A 25,454-nucleotide genomic window follows, 5' to 3' on the forward strand; every position below is an offset into this window, starting at 1 on the left:
TTATTATTATTATTATTATTATTAGGCCTATTATTATTATTATTATTATGTTAATAATTGAATATTATTGCTGGTGTATTATTATTATATTAAACATTAAACTTATTGCTGGTATATTACTATTTATCATTATTACTATTTCTATTATTAAATTCTAATTCTTTCATTATTTTGGGTAAGCCTGCTGCCAAAATATTTCGCTTAAAATGGCTATTATGATTATAATGTGTACTGAGAAAACAAATGGTTCCTCTATTTTATTATAAATATAATGACATCCTTTGTTGTCTTCCTGGGTTTATCATGACTTTAGTGCATGCCCGACGGCCCCAGTACTATAACATAACTACGCCGCACCGCCGGGAGTTCAAGCAATCGACCGTGCATCAATCAACAGCAGCACATTACCAGCGGTATAAAAAGGGGCGAAAGTGCAGGTGCGAAATAGAAAAGGCGAAAGTGCACGGGTCCGAAATTGAAAGGGTGCGAACCGTCCAGCATTCATAATATGTACCGTACATAATAATCATGATGATTATCATGTGTATGGTATTCATCATGTACATGTAATTCATGAATTGAACGAAGCCTTGAAGGCAACTTTTGAGCTATCATGGGCCTCATGGTAGGTATCCTAGGTGAATTCAAATTTGCCATCAAATTGCATCGTTTTATATATCAAATTAAAGCCCTTGAGTAAACTAAGCCAAAACTGAAAACCTTTTTTTCATAGCACTTTCCGTAGCAAAGTTACATCTTGTCAAAGATTGACTTTCATCAAAAAGATTCAGCTAGCAAAATTCCCAAAAGCGGCATTCGGGGTGTGTTTCTAGATCTTAGACGTAGTCTCATGGCGATGCCAACTTTATTTAATCGAACTGCTATCAAAAACCCCCTAAAATTCCATGTGCGACTTGATTATCACCATAAAAATCATATATTTGGGTCAAGTGAAGTATAGAAAACATATTTATGTAGGTTTCCTTCACCCACCTATTCTCGAAAAAAATTCAAATTTCTATGTAAATATGCATTGTGTTGGGGCCCCGGTCTCGGCGAATTCGCTGACTAGTAAATGTGTTAACCAAGGTTTGCCTAGGTTACCTACTCATGGCTACACATGGCTATGATTTAAATTAATTTAAGCTTACTTACTTGAACTTGAAGTTGAACTAAATGACATGACGACTGACGTTCATGACACAATAATCCACTTCACTCTTTTGAAAATATTCACACATATCTAAAGAGTATTTCTACCATATGAAACTACATAATTATGCTAAGAAATTACTGTTTTACAGTAAAAAGCACGACGAACAAATAAGCTTACCTTTATTTTTAATTTTGAACGAGACGACAGGCTGTGGGAGACAAGCTCAAAATAGCACAACGGTGCTCCTTGGAAAACAAAATACATTTTCGGACATTTCAGTGGAGAAATTACTGGTAAATTTTATGCGTTTCTATATAAACAGGGTTATGTAGATTAATTCGTAAGGTTCAGTGTATATCTATGTACAAGATTCAAGTTAGAAACTCTTGGTAAGCAAAGTAGTTTGTAGTATTTTGTTGTTTTGATAAACATGACTTTACTTTAGCATGTTTTGGCATGTTTAGTATTAAGCTTATAAATTATGCCAATCATACAATGCCGTCAATGGGCCATGAATGATTACAGTTTCTGGCAGAGAAGAACGGCAGTTGTTTGTATTTTGAGAGCATGCACAGTAGAAACACAGAAGTGGGGTTCTGATTGGCTGATTCAATCGTTTGACAATCGTTCCATCCAAGCACGCTTATCAAAGTTGACAAAGTTGGTGATGTTGCTTCTGATGATTATGAAAGAGATCGAGATTAAAAATACTACCGACAAGGATAGGCGTAAGACGTAAGACAATCATAACAACAGGCCGATAATCTGATTGACCGAAAATGTTGGTCGGCGCAGGTCAGCACCAAAGCTCTGTGTATGTGGCTCTACAAACACAGGCACAGCGCTTAAATTTGAGAAGCACCAGCAACAAATTTGCTCACGGATGCCCTCGCATTCGTGGCTATAGCCAAAATAACAAATTCTCGATCATGAGAGGGTGTACCTTCTGCGTCAGCGTACGTTTCATAGAATAACACGATCGCGCGACCTGCATGACCGAACCTTGACCTTGCCTAGCAACGATCGTGTGATTGGTAAATTCTCAAAAGCTGTGTTTGCGCCGTTAGCGCCGGTATTTGCGTAGTACGCTTGACGCGAATAACTGTGCGTACCCAAGTTGGCTCTCATGATCGAGAATTTAATATTTTGGCTATAGTGGTCGTTTGTATCAACTTGGGGGGGGAGGAAGATATTACATAAGCCCACATAATTATGAATACTGCACAACGCTCCCAAGTTGAACAAGCATAGGCGTAAATAAGTACAACAAGTCATACCTACACATAGAATATTTTCCCCGGGGGGGTGGGGGCCACTGTAATGGTGATGAAGGGGGTATCAGGTGCGTCCATGGACTCACAAAAAGCACCCTAAACAAGTATTGCTGAGACTGAAATTTGCACCCTAAACAAGTATAAATAGCATGATTTGCTACCCTAAACAAGTTGTTGTCTTTTCGAAACCCTACAAGTAAGGCACTTGAAACTTGATTCTGAGTTTAGCGTCCCATTTTTTTCAGCTCATAATGAGGCAACTATTTCATTATTCATTATTCATTATTTTCAAGATTTCATTATCAGCGGCTTTTGTTCATTCTAATTGGGTATCGAACAGCATGTCATACATTTATAAAAGTATAATTATCTTGCTTTTTGTTTTTCAAGTTTTAAAACAAACTAAATGTATTCAGAATTACTAGTATACCAATCTTCTTCACTCTAATTTGTACTAACCTCTCTGTATACATTTGAGGATAGGGGGAAATGGGGGGATTGACTCATTTACAAAAATAACAATCATGCAGAACATTATGAAATAATTATTATTGGCACCAATTTGTTAAAAATAGGTCTTTTATAGTATCTCCTAGTTAAATTATTTACAATATAAACAATGTCCATCTGGTAACAACATTTTGGCTAGGTTAAGTTCTAGTCTACCCTGGTATCCCAAAGGTATAATTGAAATAATTGGATAGAGCAAGGGTCAAAAATCTGTATATTTTTAATGCTCAAATATTTACATGAATTCTTCTAATAATTGTCAAGGCTTTCTATAGTTTTTGAAGGGTTAAAATACAAAAAAAATGGGGTTTAAAAATTTGTAAGAACAAATTTTCTTTCAGGTTTAGTAGTAATTTGCACAATAATGAATTATTTTCAGATTTTACATCTCAAACGCGGCACAAAATTCATAACGCGGGCGGCGAACGCTAAACTCAGAATCAAGTTTCAAGTGCCTAAACACACAGAAACAGGTGCTTTTAAAAAAAAAACCTAATAAGAAGTTGCTGCCTTGCTCAATTTTGGAAATAACTTTGGCCAAAAATGTGTTTTGAGGAGACAATCAAGTCCAGCAGGCCGCTACAAATATTATTTTTTAGCTTGCCTGATCGGGCAGGCAATGGTCAAGACTTGGTTGCCCGAAAATTACCCCTATTCCCGGCACAACGAAGTCACATAGGCCTATAGGCCTACTCATCATGGCAGTATGCCGAATTTGGCAGTTTCATTCTTACAGAAATCCGATACTTTTCTCAGTTAAGTTGATACATAAATGAGTATTCATGAAAAGCACTACATAAAAAAAGTAACATTTCATTCACTACTTCTTGACGACATAATATACGCACGTAACAGGTTCTATAATTGGCTAACTTTAGTGCAATACCAATACATCACGTAGCGTCATGTTCATTTGCATACGGTATATATGATTTCCAGTCTGGTATGGAATATGAGTACCTAGGGAAAGAACTTAATTGAGTCAAAACTACCCTACATGTAAGTACGTTTTTAGCTCCAAAAACATATGTACCCTTTTACACCAATTTTACATGAATTTGATGCCCTATTCACGTTAGGCCAAAAAACACACAGCACTTTACTGGTTTAACTCTTGAGATGGTTCTGCATCAGGCTTCCCGTTAGTGTGCGTCCAGACGCGTATTTTACAAATTTGGAGTTCACATGGGTAATCAACTTCAAGTATTTTGCGTCCATGTCACATGCATGTGGACGCAGACAAAACTTTATCATTAATTGATGATAAAAATAAGAAATTTTATTCTTTTATATTTTAAGATAATAAAAGCCCCAAAATTTTGACCCACCTGCTAAGAATTGAAGTAAATTCTGCAATATTTGTAAATGCAACATCAGGAAATCGTGTACTTTTTGCATGCTTTCCGAACGATTGCTGTTTGATGGCCTGGGGAAGTCCCGATTGATTTGTTTACAAGCAAGCATGCACTGAACACGTGCCGCTAACGACTAACGTGCGGTTAATGTTTATTTAATTATTTATCACAACCTGACAATATTCAATTTTTAATATTTTAAGTTTATTTTCTCATAAATAATCTAGGTTTCCTTTATTTTAGTATTATTGTTACGATGAATAAAAGCAATTTTAAAGACAAGATTTAAATGATAACCCTTTTTCATATTATTTGTGGCAGCGCGCTAGTTTAGCTTTGTAGCATCAACAACACGTTCATTTAAAAAAAAAAATGTGGAAGTAAAATTTACGAACGAAAATTTGTTCCAGATTGACAGACTTTGCTCATGTTTTTGCACCTGTTTTTGACCATGTTTGGGACCAAAACTGACACAGAAATGAGAAAAAATTACCATAGCGAATGGAGATGGAATATCACGGCGAAAATGCACTTTTATTTTTTTTTAACAATCAACATTTGATGAGGTGTAGACCCGGGGGGCCGGGGTACGTCACTTACGTGTGTATCGTCATATTATACAACGTGCGGTTTATGTAAATGAAGCTCAAACATGAACATATACACGTTTTAACAAAAAATAAAAGACTATTATTTTTCTAAAACATATGCGTTATCATCTTTATAAACTATTGTTACGATCAATTTGTGGAAATAATAATGTTTTTAGAATTGAATTGTACATATTCAGCAAATTTCTGACTCGGCGATGTATTAGAATCTGTACATCAAATTCAAATATACGTTGTACGCACTAGAAATATACAGAATTTCGTGTCATTGAAAAGTGCATTGTATTTACACAACAGCGACGAAAATACAACAACAATGCGAAATGTTGGAACTGAGCTCCACGGTCTCCACCTGGACTCTGTAAACATCCAAATACGCATGGGTACAGGTAATAATATTTCTGTTTTCCCCAAATTTACTTTGTAGATGCATTTTTGAAAAGAAAAATATTGAATTTAAAAAATAAATAAAAAACGGTCGGGACCAGGGTACACGGTCGGTCGGACGAGGACAAACAAACAATTTTTTTTTTTGCCTTACGTGGACAACGTGTCCTAGTCTGTAAATATAGGGCCTACCCTTTTTACGTTAATTTAAGGACGCGCCTGATACCCCCCTTCACCATTAGAGTGGCCCCCAGGGATATTTTCTCAATTTGTACCGTAAAATTTGTGTCAATTCCCGATGTTATAATATACATGTATGCGCCATGTTTTGTAGGCTCCGACTGCCGATTACATCTAGACGAGTACAACTGGTAAGCAGCCATAGGTGGTACTGTGCAGTGCCGACCTGCCATTCAGTTGCGTGGTGCATTGGGTGCCGGGGGTACTGGGTACTCAGTGCAAATGACCATGTACAGAAATGTGCCGCAAATATGAGTAGCATTTTCAGCCTTTCGGTATACATTCAATGACCCCTTTTTCTAGGCCAATTGTGGTCCCTTTTTTCAAAATTTTCTCAATTTCGTAAAAACTAAGACATTATTGGTTAAATTTGGCTGAAAATTTTGACTTTTGGTATATCAATGGGTCCAAATTTCTTGAAAAATTGGTATAGTTATCGGTCCACTTTCAAGTTCTCCGCGGCACACCCCTACCAAAACCAAACTTGAGTACCGGTACCCCCCGGAATTGGGTGACATGTATTTTCTACGTCATTTGCCTATATGATGATCCACCCAAAAATAAAAATAATCATATATAGATCCCTGTACTAGGCGTACATCCGGGGGGGGGGGGTCCATACAATCATCCCCCCAATGTTGATGCCTGTATATGGGTTTCTGACCAAATTAACCTCATATTTGGCCATTTTAGCCCCAAAAGTGCAACTTTTGCCAATGTTTCATCAGTTTAGCCTCAATATGGCAAAAGCTTCGCGCGCATTTGTACCATAAGCTAATTATTCATACTGTGGATTCACTAAACTTCACAAAATTTTTCAAACCCCATCCCCTCCAATGTCAAAAAGAAATCTATGCTACTGGGAACAAGACGAACAGGAATAATAATAATAATAAATAACAATAATAATAATAAAATATATTTTTGAGCGCCTGACAACAAAAACAAATTCACTAAGCGCTTTACAGAGCAAAATACTTAAAAGCAAGAACATACAAATTATTTAAAAGTACAAACCAGCTGTACAGAAATATCATAAAAATAAGGTTACATCATCTTAAATTAAGTACAATAATTAAACGACAGTTTGAAAAGATGAGTCTTTAAACATGTTTTAAAATTCTGCAGAGGCGAGATGCTGCGAATGTCTGCCGGCAGAGCATTCCAGATGGTAGGTGCAGCTACACTGAAAGATCTGTTGCCATATGTGACGGTTTTGTGAATGTCTGGGCGTTTAAGGAAATGTGCAGATGAGGAGCGAAGTGTGCGTGAAGGATTATGGCGAGAAATGAGTTCATTGATGTAACCAGGTGACATTCCATGGAGACTCTTGAAAGTCATGAGTGCAATTTTGTAGGTGATACGATGACGAACTGGGAGCCAGTGCAGATGGTGAAGGATTGGGGTGATATGGTCGTATTTTCTAGTGCGTGTGATGAGTCTAGCCGCAGCATTTTGAATTCTCTGCAGTTTCTCAATTTCAGTTGCGGGTAGTCCGTATAATAAGCTATTGCACAAGTCAAGTCGCTGACCAAACAAACGCATGGACCAGTCGCTCGATGGAATCGCGATCCAGGTACTTAGCAAGCTGCCCGATCTTATAGATAGCAAACGAAGCTGCCCGGACAACTGGTGTATGCATGAAAAGTTACTTGCTCTCTTAGTTAATCTTGCTTCTTAGTTACAATGTAGGTATGCTTGCACAGCTGCTTTGAAGCTGGTTGAGTCTTCTATTTGGATAATTGAGTGGGGTAGGTGATTTCAGTCTATTACAGTTTTTGGGAAGTATGAATATATGTAGCAGTTCTTAGCACAGGTGATGATTTGGTATAAATAAGGGTGAGAGTGCCAAGATTGATGAAGGCTTTGTGTAACTGTAAGTGGGTGTTCCACCGGGAGGGCCAGGAGGCCCTGTCTGGCTTTATGGAGAATACATAGTCTATTGGCGGTTCTTCTGTCTGAATAATAATAATGACAAATAAAGCATGATCAACATATATGTACCCTGATTGCAATAACCCCCTTCAAACCTACCATTCTGTTAATACTATATATACGTAAAATGAGCAAACTAACCCATATTTACAATTATAAAATAAATAACCAACACAGTGCATCAAATTTAAAATAGCTGAGTTTGTGTGTGTGCTCCAAATGTGCTATCTTTACCAATTTGGTCTTTCTACGGTGCTGTTTATTCATTAATTTTGTCTAATTAATGCCTTTTTTCCTCTTGTCAGATATTAGTGGTTTCATACAGGTTAGATTTAGAGTAATAAATATTTCTCTCTTTCTGTCAATTCACAATAATAACAGAACAAGCCGATACTTGTTAGAGCATGCAGAACAACTAATGTGCAACAATGAGTAGAACAAACAAACGTGTGTGTTTAAAATCAAGACCAGGTTAGTATTTTAGATTTGAGATAATTACTAATAAATTAGTCACTCTAGTGATATTCTACATGAAATCTTTTTACCAAATCAGTGTATCAGATCAGCATATTATTTCTGTGTTTAGGCTCTAGAACTCACTATCAGAATAGTTATTATACAGTAAGCCAAAAAAATAATGTACCAGTTATGTTCACCTCCTGTATATCCCAAACAAAGACAGATATGTCATAATTGGAACCAGCAGCCAGTAGCTGCATCCTTTAGCTCAAATTTAAGACCTCATTCGTTGAAATTGTTCAAGAAATAAAGACACTGCAATCCCAAAACCCAAGGAAGATAACAATTTAAAAGTTGCAGTTTGCTGCATTAAATGCCTTATTGATTTGTACACAAAGCGTTCGTGAACAAGAGAACTAGCGCCGTGCTTTCATTGATTAGCACGTTAAAACTAGCGTCGTGCTTTCATTGATTAGAACACAAAAGTGCAACTTTTGATTTTGTTTCTTCATTAGGTTTTTAGATCACCGTTTCTTTAATGCTCAACCAATTTCAACAAATAAGATCTTAAATCAGAGCTAAAGAGTACAGGTATTGACTCGACTGCTTGTTTTATTTTGTCTTTTTTAGGATATACAGGGTGAACATAACGGGTACCTTAATTTTTTGGCTTACTGTATATGCTTGGTCATCAACAGATTTTCTGCATTAAATCTGCTAGCACATTTTCTGTACTTGATCCACTGAGTTTCTGTGCTTAAAGTCTGCCAACGGATCTTTGGTGCTCATTTAATAAAGTAGTTTAGTGTTTAATATATATGTGAAATATAAATCCACTTCAACATTTTATGTTATCAAAATATAATTGTATTTTTGTCAACACTTAGATAAGATTATATGTTTGCAACAAGTTTTGAAAAATGCTCGGTCTTGAATGTTACTAAATGGTTATTCCCTATTCCCTTTTTATAAACCAACATTTAAATCTTTTCTGCAACATGTTTTATGTTTGCTGGGAATGTATCATTTTGCATCTTCTTTCGTATGAGGGCCTGTTTGGAATGCAGTGCTTGCCACTGAAGTACATGTTTTAATGTAAATATGTGCCCATCCACCACAAACTGATCGTAAAGTCGGCATTTTCCATTTTGAGATACAATCAAAAACAGTATATGGATTTCTATATAAAGTATATTAGGAATTTGACCTTTGATGAACCATAACTTCACTTCCAGATGTCCGATGAAGCTGGTTGAGGTGTCATTTCAAAGCTGAAAGCGCATTATTTCATAATCTGCAATAAACAGAAAATGACTTGGAGCCGACTTTACTACCACTTCGTGGTGGATGTTTGATAGGGCTTTTAATTGAACATGTATACAATATATAGAATGCAGAAATTCTCAAATGCGATCTATAGGGCAGCGCTAACTAAAAAAACCTTATTTTAGAAGTAAAATACTCAGGTCCGTAACCAGGATTTATTTTTTGGGTGGGGGGGCTGATTTTGAAAAAGTGGTCCTTTTTTCAAAATTTGGACCTTTGGTCTGGAAGGGGTTGAATTTTGGGGAAAAAAAGGACTTTTTGACCAAAAAGGCATAAAAACCATATTCTTTCGCACAATAAGCTCGCAAATGGGCCTTTTTTGTTCTATTTGGGGAATTTTGGTGATGGGGAGGGGCATCCACCCCAGCCCCCCCCCCCCTGGTTACGAGTCTGAAAATACTTTAAGGTAATATGTATGAGATCTTCATTTTATTTGTTCAATTTTTATCTCAGGGGAGAATTCTGCACCATCAGTGGATAATTTTCATGTAGAGGATTGTGAATTTCCAGAGGTTCAAGATGGTCAAATACTGGTGAAAACATTGTATCTCTCTGCTGATCCATATATGGTATGTATGATGTGGCCCTATCTCTGTCTTATTTCTCACTCGTTCGCTTGCTCGCCCCCAAGCACGCCCAATGAAAGAAGTGGCGCAAGTGTAATCACAGCGTCTGTGTAGAGACTGATGTTAATTCACAAGTAGATAACATTCCTGTTCACATATTGAATGTATCGCAATCAATTCAGGATGTCAGCCCACTGTATATTGTGTCGCCCATTCGTGAAAACTTTTACTCCATGTGTTTCACAATCCAATGGTGAAGATCATATTTTTCGTAAGATGAAAAAAAAAAAAAAATTGTTTGATTGGCGTAACCCGACCTACCCTAAAATTAGGCCCGACCCTAACTTTTGTAATTTTTTTTGTGCAAAAAAATAATAAAATTTAAAAAAGTAAATTTAAATAAATAAATTTAAAAAAAGAAGAAAAAAAGTTCCAAAGCCTTTATCAAACAAAATTTACAGCTTAAAAAGTAAAAAAAAAAAAAAAAAAGAATCCCGACCTACCTACCCTAAAAAAAATTTGATGTTACGCCAATCAAACAATTTTTTTTTTAGGCCTGATTGCAGTGATTCAGAAGAAAATCATGAGTGTTTGTTAGATGCATAAATGCTGCATCAATGTGGACTCATGGTGCAGATAGTGATAAATGAACCCAGAAGTGACTGAAATTTGTGATAATGACGATGTTCAGTCTTCTGAATTTGATAACAGTGTTTTTATTCTTCTTTTCCATGTAACTGGTTAATCAAAACAGCATTATATTTTGAACTTACCTTAATTTTGTCTTAAATATTCTCCAACATTAGAGATGCAGAATGAATTTGGACACAGGCACTGACTATATGTCACCATGGAAACTAGATGATACCATTGATGGTTCAGGGGTTGGAGTGGTTATAGAGAGTAGAAATTCAAGTTTTAGTCGTGGAGAAATCTTGGAAAGTTTTCACTGGCCATGGAAGCAGTATGCAACCTTTGATGTGCAAGGGTTTAATTGTTTGATCGTCAATAAGGTACAGTATGTAATGTTTAACACTTTGCATGCTAGGCGTCAACATAAAAAGGTTTTTTTTATTTTGTAGAAAGTATCAAGAGCTATCACAAGAACCACATAACCAATACCAGGCTTGTTTGTACTCATTTTAATGCATTTTACATGTTGATTCCAAATATTGCCATGAAAATGTACAATTTTGAGAACTGAGAACTTATTGTCTGCAGTCAACACCCCTAGGGGCAAGAAATGCACCAATACAATAGCAGTAATTTTTTGTCAGGTTTTTTTTTTCATGGTCAATTTTAGAACTTAATTTAAAAGCCTGGAAAAATATTTTGTATGGATTGGCTTTGATATGGATATGTAACTGTTTGAAACAGCTAATACAAGAAAGTACAAAACTGTTCAGTGAAAAGTTAAAATCAAGACAAATTAATACTGCTTGAATATCCTGCTATATAGCGCTAGGTTTTGCAATAAGCAACACCATCCACAAGCTGTGCTGTATTCCATGAGTATGAACCATTCTCAGAATAATAAGAGGGTGTATGACAGGAGTGGCATAGCGATTCTAAAGTTGCAGCCTATACAGTAGTAGCAGTCATGTAAATTCAGCCTCACATAGACGCACCCCTGCAGATAGGGTAGAGTTGGGGCTAAATACGTCCAACAATGTTCACAAGATTCCACCAATAGAGAAAAAATGAAAAATTATGGAACAGTCCAAACATAGTAGTTCACAAAATGTGTAAGCTATCAATAATAATTATCCAGAAGTGTTGGTTCTGATGGCTTTTAAGATTATCTGAGAAACAAACATATAGTTTCAAAGGCACCAAATACATGTAGCAGGGGTGTGAGAGTTCAGCTTTTATTGCAGGGGTGTAGCAAGAGCATCAGGGGCCCATGGACAAGAAGCAGTACGGGCCCTTTTAACCAGGGCGGGATTTACCTCCAGGCCAAAATTTGGAGGCCCCGAACTCACGTGCCGAGGAAGTCATTGGTCAAGTTTTGATTTACGTCATATAGAGGGGGGATAACATATTTTGCTCCGATGTTACTTGGACATTTGGACTATTTTAGCTTCAGATCAACATGAAATTTGCTATTTGAATGCGCGTGAAGCGCGGAAAATGTTACAACTTTGCCCTATTTTGGCCAAAAACATGCTGTTATTGGGATTAAAAGAAAGATGCATAGGGCAATTTTGGGGCCCCCAAATTTTGGTCCCATCTGGCCCAATGGTAAATCCGGCCCTGCTCTCCATTATCAGCCCTTATTTAATTTTCGCTTTTGTGCTCGGGGCCCCCTGAACCCTCGGGGCCCATGGACTTCGTCCACCCTGTCCCCCCGCTTGCTACGCGCCTGTTTTATTGTTGCCAAAATTTATGTGTTTTCTTTTATTTTCAGCCCATATTTGGTGTTTTTACCAGATTTTACACTGTTTTTCAGCTATTAGTAATTTTCCTCTTTTTTGTTTTGTCTGAGGCCTCTCACACCCAGGGCCGTTCCTAGGTATTTTGCCGCCCTAGGCAAAGCCTCTCCCTGCCGCCCCACCAAAGCAGTGGCGTAGCTAAGGGTTGTGGCGCCCAGGGCTAAGGATACATATTAGCGCCCGCCCCTCCCCCCACTTGAAGCAATTGCGCGAGTAGCGCGAGAAATTTGGACAATTAAGGCCTACCAGTACCACTGATTAATTTTGGTTATAATGAAGTTGAATCTTTCAAATGATTTTGAAGCGCGCGAAAATGTTGACATTTATCGCTTGGAGGGCGCAGAATCGATGCTGAATTGGCCAATTTGGCAACTCCCTAAGAGTGTCGTCCAGGGCACGTGCCCCCCCCCTTGCCCCCCGTTGCTACACCACTGCACCAAAGCATACCTCGCCCTTTTTATTTTTCCTCCCATTTTTTCTTTTTATCCGCCCTCATTTTGTCTTCCTTTTCTTTCGCCATTCCCGCTTTTTTAGTTTTTAGCCTTTTTTTTTTTTTTGCGCCCTCGCGTTTGCCGCCCTAGGCGACCACCTTACCTGGCCTAATGGTCGGAACGGCCCTGCTCACACCCCTGATGTAGTGAATCTGGTGTACCTGACTAAATAACCATCAGGGAGAATGAGCTGCATATGTATACATCCATATCAAAAGGATGCACTTGTCGGCTGCTACATGTGTCTCATTTCACATAATAACCGGGAATAAATACCAGACTCATTTCAAGTGGGGGTCACTTTATATCATTCCAAGTCACATGGCTTATTAATACAGAGAACATTCCATAACCATGTCACTTGGGGATGATTTGAAGTGACCTCCACTTGAGATGAGTGTGGTATTTATTCCCGGTTATTATGTGAAATGAGACACATGTAGCAGCCGACAAGTGCATCGTTTTGATATATACAAATCATGGCAAACAGATGCAAAAGTAGATATAGATTGTTGGACATCCGCATGTGTTCACATTAATTTATTTTTCCCTTTTTTCCCCTCTATCTGTTGCAGGTTGAGCCAACATTGGTAGAAAAGCATTATTCATTGATGTTAGGTTTATATGGTGTATCTGGTCTGTCAGGACTAGTAGGCATAAGGGAGAAAGGACACATAACAAAGGACAGTAAACAGACGTGTGTAGTGAGTGCAGCTGCAGGGTCTTGTGGTTCTGTTGCTGGTCAGGTAAGTTACTCATTGATGTTAGGTTTATATGGTGTATCTGGTCTGTCAGGACTAGTAGGCATAAGGAGAAAGGACACATAACAAAGGACAGTAAACAGGCGTGTGTAGTGAGTGCAGCTGCAGGGTCTTGTGGTTCTGTCGCTGGTCAGGTAAGTTACTCATTGATGTTAGGTTTATATGGTGTATCTGGTCTGTCAGGACTAGTAGGCATAAGGGAGAAAGGACACATAACAAAGGACAGTAAACAGGCGTGTGTAGTGAGTGCAGCTGCAGGGTCTTGTGGTTCTGTTGCTGGTCAGGTAAGTTACTCATTGATGTTAGGTTTATATGGTGTATCTGGTCTGTCAGGACTAGTAGGCATAAGGGAGAAAGGACACATAACAAAGGACAGTAAACAGGCGTGTGTAGTGAGTGCAGCTGCAGGGTCTTGTGGTTCTGTTGCTGGTCAGGTAAGTTACTCATTGATGTTAGGTTTATATGGTGTATCTGGTCTGTCAGGACTAGTAGGCATAAGGGAGAAAGGACACATAACAAAGGACAGTAAACAGACGTGTGTAGTGAGTGCAGCTGCAGGGTCTTGTGGTTCTGTTGCTGGTCAGGTAAGTTACTCATTGATGTTAGGTTTATATGGTGTATCTGGTCTGTCAGGACTAGTAGGCATAAGGGAGAAAGGACACATAACAAAGGACAGTAAACAGACGTGTGTAGTGAGTGCAGCTGCAGGGTCTTGTGGTTCTGTCGCTGGTCAGGTAAGTTACTCATTGATGTTAGGTTTATATGGTGTATCTGGTCTGTCAGGACTAGTAGGCATAAGGGAGAAAGGACACATAACAAAGGACAGTAAACAGACGTGTGTAGTGAGTGCAGCTGCAGGGTCTTGTGGTTCTGTCGCTGGTCAGGTAAGTTATTCATTGATGTTAGGTTTATATGGTGTATCTGGTCTGTCAGGACTAGTAGGCATAAGGGAGAAAGGACACATAACAAAGGACAGTAAACAGACGTGTGTAGTGAGTGCAGCTGCAGGGTCTTGTGGTTCTGTTGCTGGTCAGGTAAGTTACTCATTGATGTTAGGTTTATATGGTGTATCTGGTCTGTCAGGACTAGTAGGCATAAGGGAGAAAGGACACATAACAAAGGACAGTAAACAGACGTGTGTAGTGAGTGCAGCTGCAGGGTCTTGTGGTTCTGTCGCTGGTCAGGTAAGTTACTCATTGATGTTAGGTTTATATGGTGTATCTGGTCTGTCAGGACTAGTAGGCATAAGGGAGAAAGGACACATAACAAAGGACAGTAAACAGACGTGTGTAGTGAGTGCAGCTGCAGGGTCTTGTGGTTCTGTCGCTGGTCAGGTAAGTTACTCATTGATGTTAGGTTTATATGGTGTATCTGGTCTGTCAGGACTAGTAGGCATAAGGGAGAAAGGACACATAACAAAGGACAGTAAACAGACATGTGTAGTTAGTGCAGCTGCTGGGTCATGTGGTTCTGTTGCTGGTCAGGTGAGCATTGAAGAGTATTCTTTGGCCTGTTTACAAGTTGAACCAATACTGATTCGCTTTAGGTGTTTTTGAAAACCCTACCTCTTCCATGCAACATTGGATTCACTAGAAATAACCAGGATTTGTAGTTTTTTTCAGCAGTAGTTTTTGAGCTATGAACTCCATTGATTGATTGATTGATTGATTGATTGATTGATTGATTGATTGATTGATTGATTGATAAGAAATGTTATTACATTCAGTGTGCATATCATTTAACTTTACAATGCATCCTTAGCAAGGTCTTAGCTAGGATTTGACAAGTGCCTGTCATTTTCACCAAAACTACCTGTCCAAAATTTGATCCCGAAAACAAAATCCAGACCTCTGCCCTTTCTAAGGATTTTTGACAACGCAGGTAGAACGGAGATTGGCCTGTAGTTATTAAATAAATATTTGTCGCCGGATTTAAAACTAGGGATTACTTTGGCAGTTTTAAAAATTGATGGAACAATGGCAGTGGATATGGAGTTATTGAAAATATGAACAATAGGACCGACAATTTTAGGCATGATTTGTTTGAGGAGGTTTGAACTAATACCATCAACGCCGCAACTGGTGCTTGATTTGAGAGATGAAGAAATATCTTGCACTTCCTCTTCCATGGTGGGGGATAGGAAGATACTGTGATTTAGTGAATTTGGATTGCTGAACTTGGTGTTATTTTCGCAGCAAGGGAGAGACCAATGTTGGTGAAGAAGTCATTGAGTTTATTCGCAATTTGGACAGGGTCTTTGATTTCTGAACCATCACTGTCAATGAAATGAGAGGGTGGCTTGGAGGATTTATTCCTGCCAATAATGTGGTTAAGGGTTTGCCACGTCTTCTTCATGTTGTTTTTGTGGGCATCGAGCTCAGCAGTGATATGATTTTTTTAGACTCTAAGGAGATGATTGAGTGTAGTACAGTATTTAGATCTTAAGTCCTGGCCCATCTTATATATAGATAGGGCCCTTATTTTTGCAGTAGACTCTTCACGTGAGTGTTTTTTGTTTTTGTATGAGTGATGTTATATAAATATTAACTATCTGCAAGTGTGATGCTCAACATATAATCATGAGGTGATGGATAAATTGTTCCATTGGGCTGCACAAATTTAAAACAGTTAATATTTGTTTGATATCACCTCTACGTCTCTGTTAAAACACTTTGAAAACTTTTACAGATGGCTCACAGGTGCAAAATCATCAACCAAAAATGACCTGTAACCAGTATTTCAACATGAGAAGTCTTGGTCTCCTGGTTTATTCTCACCTTCTCTGCCAATTAATCCTGATGATTGTTTTTGGTTTTTTCATTCCTTCATAACATTTTTGTGTGTGTGGGTTTTTTTTCCAATCCCTTCCAGGTTGCAAGATTAGAAGGCTGTAGTAATGTAGTAGGTATCTGTGGGTCCGATGAGAAATGTGCCTATATCACAGAGGACCTGGGCTTCCAACATGCTATCAATTACAAGACACAAGATGTAGTAGAACAACTGAGTGAAACTTGCCCTAATGGTGTTGATGTCTACTTTGATAATGTTGGTGCTAGTATCAGCGACACCGTTATAAAACAGGTTAGTTGACAGCAAGGGTGAAAATAAGAGAGCCAGGGGCCACTTTGGCAAAAAAGTGGCCCCTGGTTCACCAAGATTTGGAGGAACAAGGGGCCATTTCCAATTACCAAGGGGCCAATAAAAATAAAGATATACTGGATGAGTCTAACAAGCACTAGTTGCTTTGAATTTGAGATTTTTGGTTCACTATCCAGGGGGCCAGTTTTGTGAGAAAAGTGTCCCTTGGTCAACTACAATTGAGATGGAACCAGGAGCCATTTCAGAGTTTCTGGGGCCAAACAGCTCCCGTCTCCCACTTAATTTCACCTTTGGTTGACAGAACTTTTCAAGGGAGTTCACAAAGTGTGTTGATTTCACTCTGCCAAATAGAAATCTGGTCGAGTGCCCTGTATATATGTGACATGATCAAAGGGAATGAGTCACATGTCGGCCCTGGTCGAAAATGAGTTTTACACATGTTTCTAAAGAGGACATTTAGAGCTTCAGAAACTGAAAACCCCATGTTGATACGACTTTTCTTTCTGAAGTTACGCCAATCAATCGCTGAAAACAATATAAAACAAAAGAATTTTAACACTTTCTTTGCCAATATCTCAAAATCAATATTAGCGACATCCGACTCATTTCCCTTGATCGTGTCACATATTTTGATTCATGGGACATGTTGGAGGCAAGATGCTAAATTAAATATTAAATTGAGCAGAAATTTACATGATCTGGGCTAAACTTATTGGATTGGTCATGATTAGAAGTGTTAAATTCTTCATTCCTACTACAGATGTCATACATTTTTTTGCAGAGTATGTGCTGATGATCATTGATCAACCTGTTGTTTTTCCTAGTCTGAGAGACTAGGCTGGGCTGTTTGCAATATCTCATAGCTGTCGATTAGAAATGAGTCTCTTCTGTGAAGAAAAAAGGATGTTTTCTTATAAAAGGCAAACTTGTACACATCTATGGCACTTGCATTTGGTATGGTGATACCTGCCCTCTTTGTTACTCCCATGAAAGGAGAAGTAATGCACCCTTGTAACATCGTACCTGGATCTACTCATTAACTTAAACGTAAATCAAAATGTCATAAATACAGCTTTTTCTTCTTAGCAAATCCAGAATTAGATGTTACCTACCTCGATCAATGACAGTTTCGTGCTAACACTTAGCACTTTCTCAAATTGAATGACTAATTCCTGCACCTCCACGGCTGCTTCCTGGCAGAGCAGACGTTGGTGGCGCTGTTTGTTTTAGGACTTGGTCATAAATATGCGGAAGAAAGTAGTTCCCTTGGTCTCTGTTGAGTGTTTTGGCCCCCTTCTTTCTTATCCAGATGGCTTCCTTGATATATCTCTTATTTCTGTTCTGTTCTCTGTCCTTTATTTCTGACTGTTCCCATCCAATCATTGCAAATCAAAATGTCATCTTGCAGCAAACATTAATACACTTTTCCATAAATGACATAAATATAAGTATATTGATTGATTCTGTTGATTTAAGTTCAAAAATATCTGTAACTACTTCCAGTTTATGCAAAAGCAAAGAATTATCATCTTGAAGGATTATGAAAACACAAAATAACTTTCTCATTCCAAAGATTTTATTTTGAAATATGCATTTCTATGAGTCAGAGGAATAAAAACTAATGTGGACACACATCACTTGGTAAATGCTACCATGAAATGCTGACTGAATGAGAGGAATTTAAAAGCATTGTGAAAAATTATGGTGTTACTGTGGTCCAAAAGTTTGATAGTTTGAAAACAATTCAATGTGAATTCAAATAAATGTCTCAAAAAAAGTAACTAGCCCCCCTTAAAAAATGGCCATTATTCAAAAAGGGACTATTGTATTACAAATCTGTTAAATGCGTTGAAAGCAGAATTTATTTCTGAACATTTTGACACCTCATTTGATACAATAGCCCAGAAAACAATGAAACACTGGTCAATTTAATGTAGTGAGGTCCAGATTTGAAAGTTGCACTTAGATACAATACATAAACACTCAGATATCATTACACAGATTTCCTTCCATTATACTGAATACAAAATCAATACAATTTACTGCAACTTTCAAATCTTGGGTTATAAAAGGCAAACTTGTACACATCTATGGCACTTGCATTTGGTATGGTGATACATTGTACCTGCCCTCTTTGTTACTCTCATGAAAGGAGAAGTAATGCACCCTTGTAACATTGTACCTGGATCTACTCATTAACTTAAACGTAAATCAAAATGTCATAAATACAGCTTTTTCTTCTTAGCAAATCCAGAATTAGATGTTACCTACCTCGATCAATGACAGTTTCGTGCTAACACTTAGCACTTTCTCAAATTGAATGACTAATTCCTGCACCTCCACGGCTGCTTCCTGGCAGAGCAGACGTTGGTGGCGCTGTTTGTTTTAGGACTTAGATACAATACATAAACACTCAGATATCATTACACAGATTTCCTTCCATTATACTGAATACAAAATCAATACAATTTACTGCAACTTTCAAATCTTGGGTTACATTGATTTAAATGAACGCTGTGAAGTCAATATTTAGTCAATTGCTACAAATGAGGTGTCAAAATGGGCAGAAATAAATTCTGCTTCCAACTCATTTTACAGATTTGTAATACAATCGCCTGTTTTTGATAAATTTATTATTTAAGGGGGGTTAGTTGCTTTTTTTGAGATGTTTATTAGGATGAATGAACTTTATTCCACCTGTCTTATAGAGGTAATTGCGTCCATGAACTCAACAAAGAACTTCAATCATGTAATCAGTGGCTAATCGACAATCAATTATCCCTGCATGTGGGTAAGACCGAGTGTATTTTATTTGGCTCTCATGTGAAATTAAAGAGAGCCACTGATTTTAACATCAATTATAACGGGCAAGTTATCTGCTCCCAAGATAGTATTAATTATCTTGGAATCACAATGGATCAAACACTCTCGGGTGACAACATGGTTGATGTTCTTGTCAGGAAAGTCATTGGGCGTCTTAAGTTTCTTTATAGGCATTCAAACTATCTCAATCAAACCCTTCGCTTTGATGTGTGTGCTGATCTTATACAGTGTCACCTTGATTACTGCTGTTCAGCATGGTTTGTTGGTATCAGTACCAGAGCTAAACACAAATTACAGATCACCCAAAACAAAATAGTCCGCTTTATTCTAAATTTGTCTCCCAGGACCCACATTGATCAGTTGACTCAGTAACTCCATTAAACTTCTAAATTCTCAGGACCGTGCTAAACAACTAAGGCTTAACCACGTATTCAACATCTTCAATGATACTGGTGCACCATACCTCAGAAACAACTTCATTAGAACCTCAAGTGCTCATACCCATCGTACCAGATCTAGTAATTTTAATTTCTTTGTGCCCAGAGTCAAAGGTATTGCCAACAAGTCCTTCTACTATAATGCCATCTTAGATTGGAATGACTTGCCGCCTCAAATTCAGTCCATAAGCAACAGGATGGCTTTCAAAAGGCTGTCAAAAAACACCAAGCTGATAGAGCACAGAAGCAGGAATCTGCAGAATTTATACGTATGTAGGCTTATGTCCAAATGTCTCTTTTTTCTATTTTCCTCCACGTCCACAGCCATTTTTTTGTTTTGGGACCCCATTGGAAATAAGCCTGCATACGTAGCCAGGCTTTTATGGGCTATCCTTGCCTTGCAACTTTTGGTGTTGTGGCGTGTATGCCGTTCCAATCTGGGATGGCATTTTGTGGTTTGTGCACATTTTATTATTGTTGTTAAATTTTGATGCATTGTACTTGATGTCTTAACATTTTTCTGTATTTTTGTATATGTTGCAATGCTAAATAAAAACTAAACTAAACTAATAGTGCAACAAACTTTGAGACTAACAGTAAGCAATCTCTCTCACATTCATGTACAACACAATGACCTTCCAGTATGATGAAATGTTATACACACAATTAGGAAGTGTTTCTGTTCTTGTACTTCCTTGATAATGCCTAGATGTTTTGATTAGATTTATTGATGGTGAAATTGAACACAATTTTCAGGTAATCACCTGGTAGATTCATGTAAACTAAAATCACTTCAGGTTGGATCTCTGGACATGGAGGGGTGAACCTTGTTCTATGTGCCAAACTGAACCAGATTTTGCATTTGAAGATTTTTATGTTGGCAAAAAGTGTTGAGATTTTTCATGCTTTCTTTAGGGTCATTTAGCCTCTTCCAGAAATATAAATCCTGACCGACCGACTAACCTCTTACAACAAAACAGTCAAATTTAAGAGGGTTCACCCCTTAGACCCCATGAGAGGCTCTGCCCCTTCAAATCCTACTGGGGGTTTCACCCCCAGACCCCTACTTTCGGCAGCACCACTTTGAAATTTGTTCCGACGGGCCTGAGTTGTTTGCATAGTTGTAAAACTGAAAGTCCTTTTTACACTTTATTTATTGATAGTCTTTTAATTGATATTCTTTTGTTCTGTTTATTCCAGATGAACAAAAACTCGCATATAGTATTATGTGGCCAGATAGCAGTGTATAATACAGACTTACCGTACCCTCCACCCCTATCACAAGAAACACAAGACATCCTGCAAGAAAGGAATATCACAAGGGAGAGATTCCTGATCTTGAATTATGTGGATCAGTTTCCAAATAGTATCGCACAATTACATCTATGGTACAAAACTGGTGCAATAAAGGTAAGTGCTCTTCAGTACTGATATTCTTGTATTTATACATTGCAATCATAGTTCATGCTCTATGTTTTGATCAAATTTCTCTGTGCCATAGATTGGACCAATAGCTCACCTTATCTACAAGCATTTCAACTTGTCCAGAAGTGTATTAAAGCCATATTATAACATTTCTGTAAAAATAGATTGGGATTTATTTTCCATAAAATGTTAGCTTTTACTGTCAGATATGTCCCCTTTTAATTTTGAGCCGAACAAGTGAGGTAAAGCATAGAAAATTGAAATTTACTACTAGCGCCCAGGCATGTTACTCCCGCGGTTGTAGTACATATGCACGTACACACCGTATCCCGCATGCCGTGTACGTACTGTGCATACATGTTCGACTAATATTTCCATCGTCATAATAAAATGCCGGTTCCATCGTTTTATTCAAAATCTTGGATTTTGACATAACTACAGCACCTAAAGTCTTGATTTTTGCAGAGTATCTTTATTGACTAAAGTACATTACAATTGTGTAAAAACTAGAATTTAAAAAAAAATTGAGGGCGTTCTCCTCAGCAAATGTTATAATATGGCTTTAATCGCCTATGTTTTGTTTAGATAATTCCCTTTTAGTCAGTGGTGGTGCCCCCTACAAAAATTGGGCTTTACCCCCTGTTTCCCTCAATCAGAACAAAAAACAGGCATGCTAAATTCCCTTTTTTACCCAAATATCTGTGTTTTTATTTCTTTTTAGCCTGTTTTTGAGCATTTTTGCCATATCCTATGCTTTTTTTTCAGTTTTTTCCTTTTTATTTGTCATTGAAAATTGTTCTCATGTCTGAAAAAATTACTGATAATTACACTATTTTGGGCACAAATTTCCAAATGTTAGGCAAATTCTCACATTTCCCCCAGATTTCACATTAGTTTTCTTTGTACATTTTTTCTAGTTCCGTGAAACTGTTGCTGAGAGTCTTGATGCTGCACCAGAGGCTTTTATTTCCATGATGACTGGAGGAAACATTGGCAAACAAATAGTTCATGTTGCAGACCCTTGACCTTCAGATGAATATGAACTCAGTTGTAACTATGTGCAATCTATGTATAGTACCGTATTAGTCCGAGTATAGTCCCACGTTCGAGTATAGTCCCACTCCCCATTTTTAGAAAAATGCCAGAAATTGTAAAAAAAAAACCACATTTTTTTATAGATGGATGGACTGCTCTAATGCTAGGATCTCGTTATTGCATTTTGAAATCATTAATAGTTTATGACATGAATACAAATTATCAATTTTTTTTTTACAGGATGGATAGACTGCTCTAATGCTAGGATCTCTTTATTGCATTTTGAAATCATTAATAGTTTACGACATGAATACAAATTATCAATTTTCATATTAAAAACACAAACAATCATGCAAAGTCAACCATGAATGATTGATCCAAGCATAGGTCCGTGGACACTCCAAAACCGAAAAATACAGGATGGATGGACTGCTCTAATGCTAGGATCTCTTTATTGCATTTCGAAATCATTAATAGTTTACGACATGAATACAAATTATCAATTTTCATATTAAAAACACAAACAATCATGCAAAGTCAACCATGAATGATTGATCCAAGCATAGGTCCGGGACACTCCAAAACCGAAAAAAAAAAAAATAAAATTTTGAAATTGAGTATAATCCCACCCCCAATTTTGACAAATTTGCACCTAAAAAACGGGTGGGACTATACTCGGACGAATACGGTACTAATGAATCTGTGTCAAATATATACAAGAAGCTTGTGGTAATTAAAGATGCAAAATCTGGTGATTTTACGATTAAATATACATGTGGTAATTTTAGGACACATGTATTGCTTCAAAAGTCAGTACTAGCGGAGGATAGAGTACGAGCTCAGCCAGTTCACAACTTGGAAAGATGAACAATCATAGAATTGAAATTAGGAATGCTTGAAAATAAATGCTAAACTACATGTATTATGGCCAGTAATTCTGCTGCCTACTTCCCCAGCCGTCATACTCTCTACAAATGAGTAATTGAGAGGTATGTAGCAAACTCTTCAAGAAATAAATAATAAATGTAGGCATTTATATAGCGCCTTTAGAACAAGTTATAAAAATATGACTCCCTCCTGTTTGACACCTGGGGAGGAATAATGTAAGTTGGTGTAATTGCATTTTGAAGATATAGTACAGCTGCTAAGTTGAACATTGTGCACTTTGTGATAAAAGCATGAGATTGTCCTCACATGAAGTACATGGTCCAAAGTTTATTTTAAAACATGGAGGCATTTTGGATTTGACCACTAGTAACCTGTGGAGGTCATGAAAGGTCACACAGGGGTAAACAATTGAAAATGCTCCAATCTTGTCGACAAATACACCAAATTATTTGTCTGATCACAAGGATTTTAAAAATGTATAATTTGTGCTATCTACGACTTGTCAATTGGCAGCCCATAGGGCCTTGTTGATTGTTGACTTACATTTGCAAACAACAATTAATGATTACAAGAAAGATTTTTTTACCCCTGTACAACCAAAAATGTGCTGTTTTTACCCCCAAAATGACCTGTAACTATAGGTCGTAGATAGCACAAACTATTCATTTTTTATATCCTTGTGATAGAAGAATAATTTGATGTATCCAAAGAGGGAGGGCAAGTTTCAAATAGTTGGTTTAAATAGTGTGCTAATTCCATTTTAAATTCTTGTTTACTTTTATTTTAATAGACCTGTGTGATTAGATTTAGAAAGGTAATATCCACATTATGTTGTGTCCAGTTTCATCAAAACATGCAGTTATCAAGTGCGACATGATGAGAGCAAGCCCAATTAAAAAAAATACAAAGTAAGAAGTCCTATCATCTATATGCAGGCCACCCACCTATTCAACCCATCCCATATGTAATATCAGCTGTATGTGATGTGTGTCAGGTTGTAGCCAACAACCAAAACTAGTGTAATTGATGCTACGGTAATAACCAAGTAATGCTACATGGAAACTTCATTTATGGTATGTGTGAGGTTACAAGGTGTTGATGAGTTTCCCACAGTTGGTTTACCGTATTCATTCCAATAAGCGCCCAGGGCGCTTAACAAAGTCATTTTGGGTGGTCGCTTATTTTTTACCTCGTTTACCTAATTTTTTCGTAAGGGACGTTTTTTAGAGACAAATTTACGTATGTTATAAAAGGGTACTGACGTTCTAATAGCTTTTCTGATGCAGAAAATGTTTTGCAAGTTCACGCAGGACTTGTAGTCCTGCAGCTATTTCACTGTATCGATATCTATCTGTAACTTCCTTTAGCAAATTGAAAATACCCTGGGTGGTCGCTTATTGGGGCATGGGCGCTTATTGGAATGAATACGGTAATACATGCAGCATCTGTGGTTTCAGCTAGGATATTTTTAGTTCAATCATTATTTTAAATAACCATCTAGGCTATAGAAAACAGTTTGAAAATAAGTATTATATATATCTGGGTCTGTATAATAATTAAAGTACATTTAAATAACTTAAATGAAGACAATTGAACTTGAATACACATTGGCCTATATATATGTTGTAAAAAGTTATATGTATTGTGGAAGATATTTCCAAAATCGTCCACAGGGGGAGTGTGGATTTATTATGGATCAGCCCATAAGTGACTAAGAGACAGTAATATAGAATCAGTCCTAAAGATCTGTTTATATTATACAAGTTTGGATATGCTGTCATTTTTACAACTGAATTTATTCATAATGTTATTAATGGATGAAAATATGTTTATTTTGCAGTCTAAATATACATATATTGTTATTTTATTAATGTATTTTTGTATATCTTTGTATTCCCCTTCCATGTCGATTTGCGATAAATATACCGGTAGTAAAAAACCCATATCCAGTTAGTCTGATATGGGTGTTTCAGTGAATGGCAAGTTTCAGGGGCAGATCCCCTCCTGCCCGAAAAAAGAAGAAAAAATTGAAAATAGGGTAAATTTTACTTGTGCCTATGGAAGTGGGGGATCATATGAAGATTGAATCAGTTGCTGGCTGGATCTATCCCAATGGCCCGGCAAGGATGCAGAATGGCACCCAAACAAGTTTTTGCCGAACTGTAAATTGTTGACCCCATTTTTTTTTGCCCATTGCGCTCAAGAATCTTAAAAAGGGTGGGGGATAAAATATATTTTAACTCA

The 25,454-nt window shown here is 37.4% G+C and overlaps 1 protein-coding gene across 1 annotated transcript; it reads left to right on the forward strand.

Annotated features, from left to right (window-relative positions):
* The first annotated feature begins 1,353 nt into the window (after window positions 1-1,353).
* Window positions 1,354-22,443, forward strand: LOC140161120 (prostaglandin reductase 2-like). Its single transcript, XM_072184528.1, has 8 exons — window positions 1,354-1,449; window positions 7,850-7,939; window positions 9,707-9,822; window positions 10,626-10,832; window positions 13,318-13,488; window positions 16,375-16,584; window positions 21,063-21,272; window positions 22,205-22,443. Exons 2-8 carry the CDS (start codon window positions 7,897-7,899, stop codon window positions 22,310-22,312), a joined length of 1,065 nt encoding a protein of 354 aa, XP_072040629.1. The 5' UTR covers window positions 1,354-1,449; window positions 7,850-7,896; the 3' UTR covers window positions 22,313-22,443.
* Window positions 22,444-25,454: the final 3,011 nt, after the last annotated feature.

Source organism: Amphiura filiformis, chromosome 9 (genome assembly GCF_039555335.1).
Source record: "Amphiura filiformis chromosome 9, Afil_fr2py, whole genome shotgun sequence".
In the NCBI taxonomy this organism is placed as follows: Eukaryota; Metazoa; Echinodermata; class Ophiuroidea; order Amphilepidida; family Amphiuridae; genus Amphiura; species Amphiura filiformis.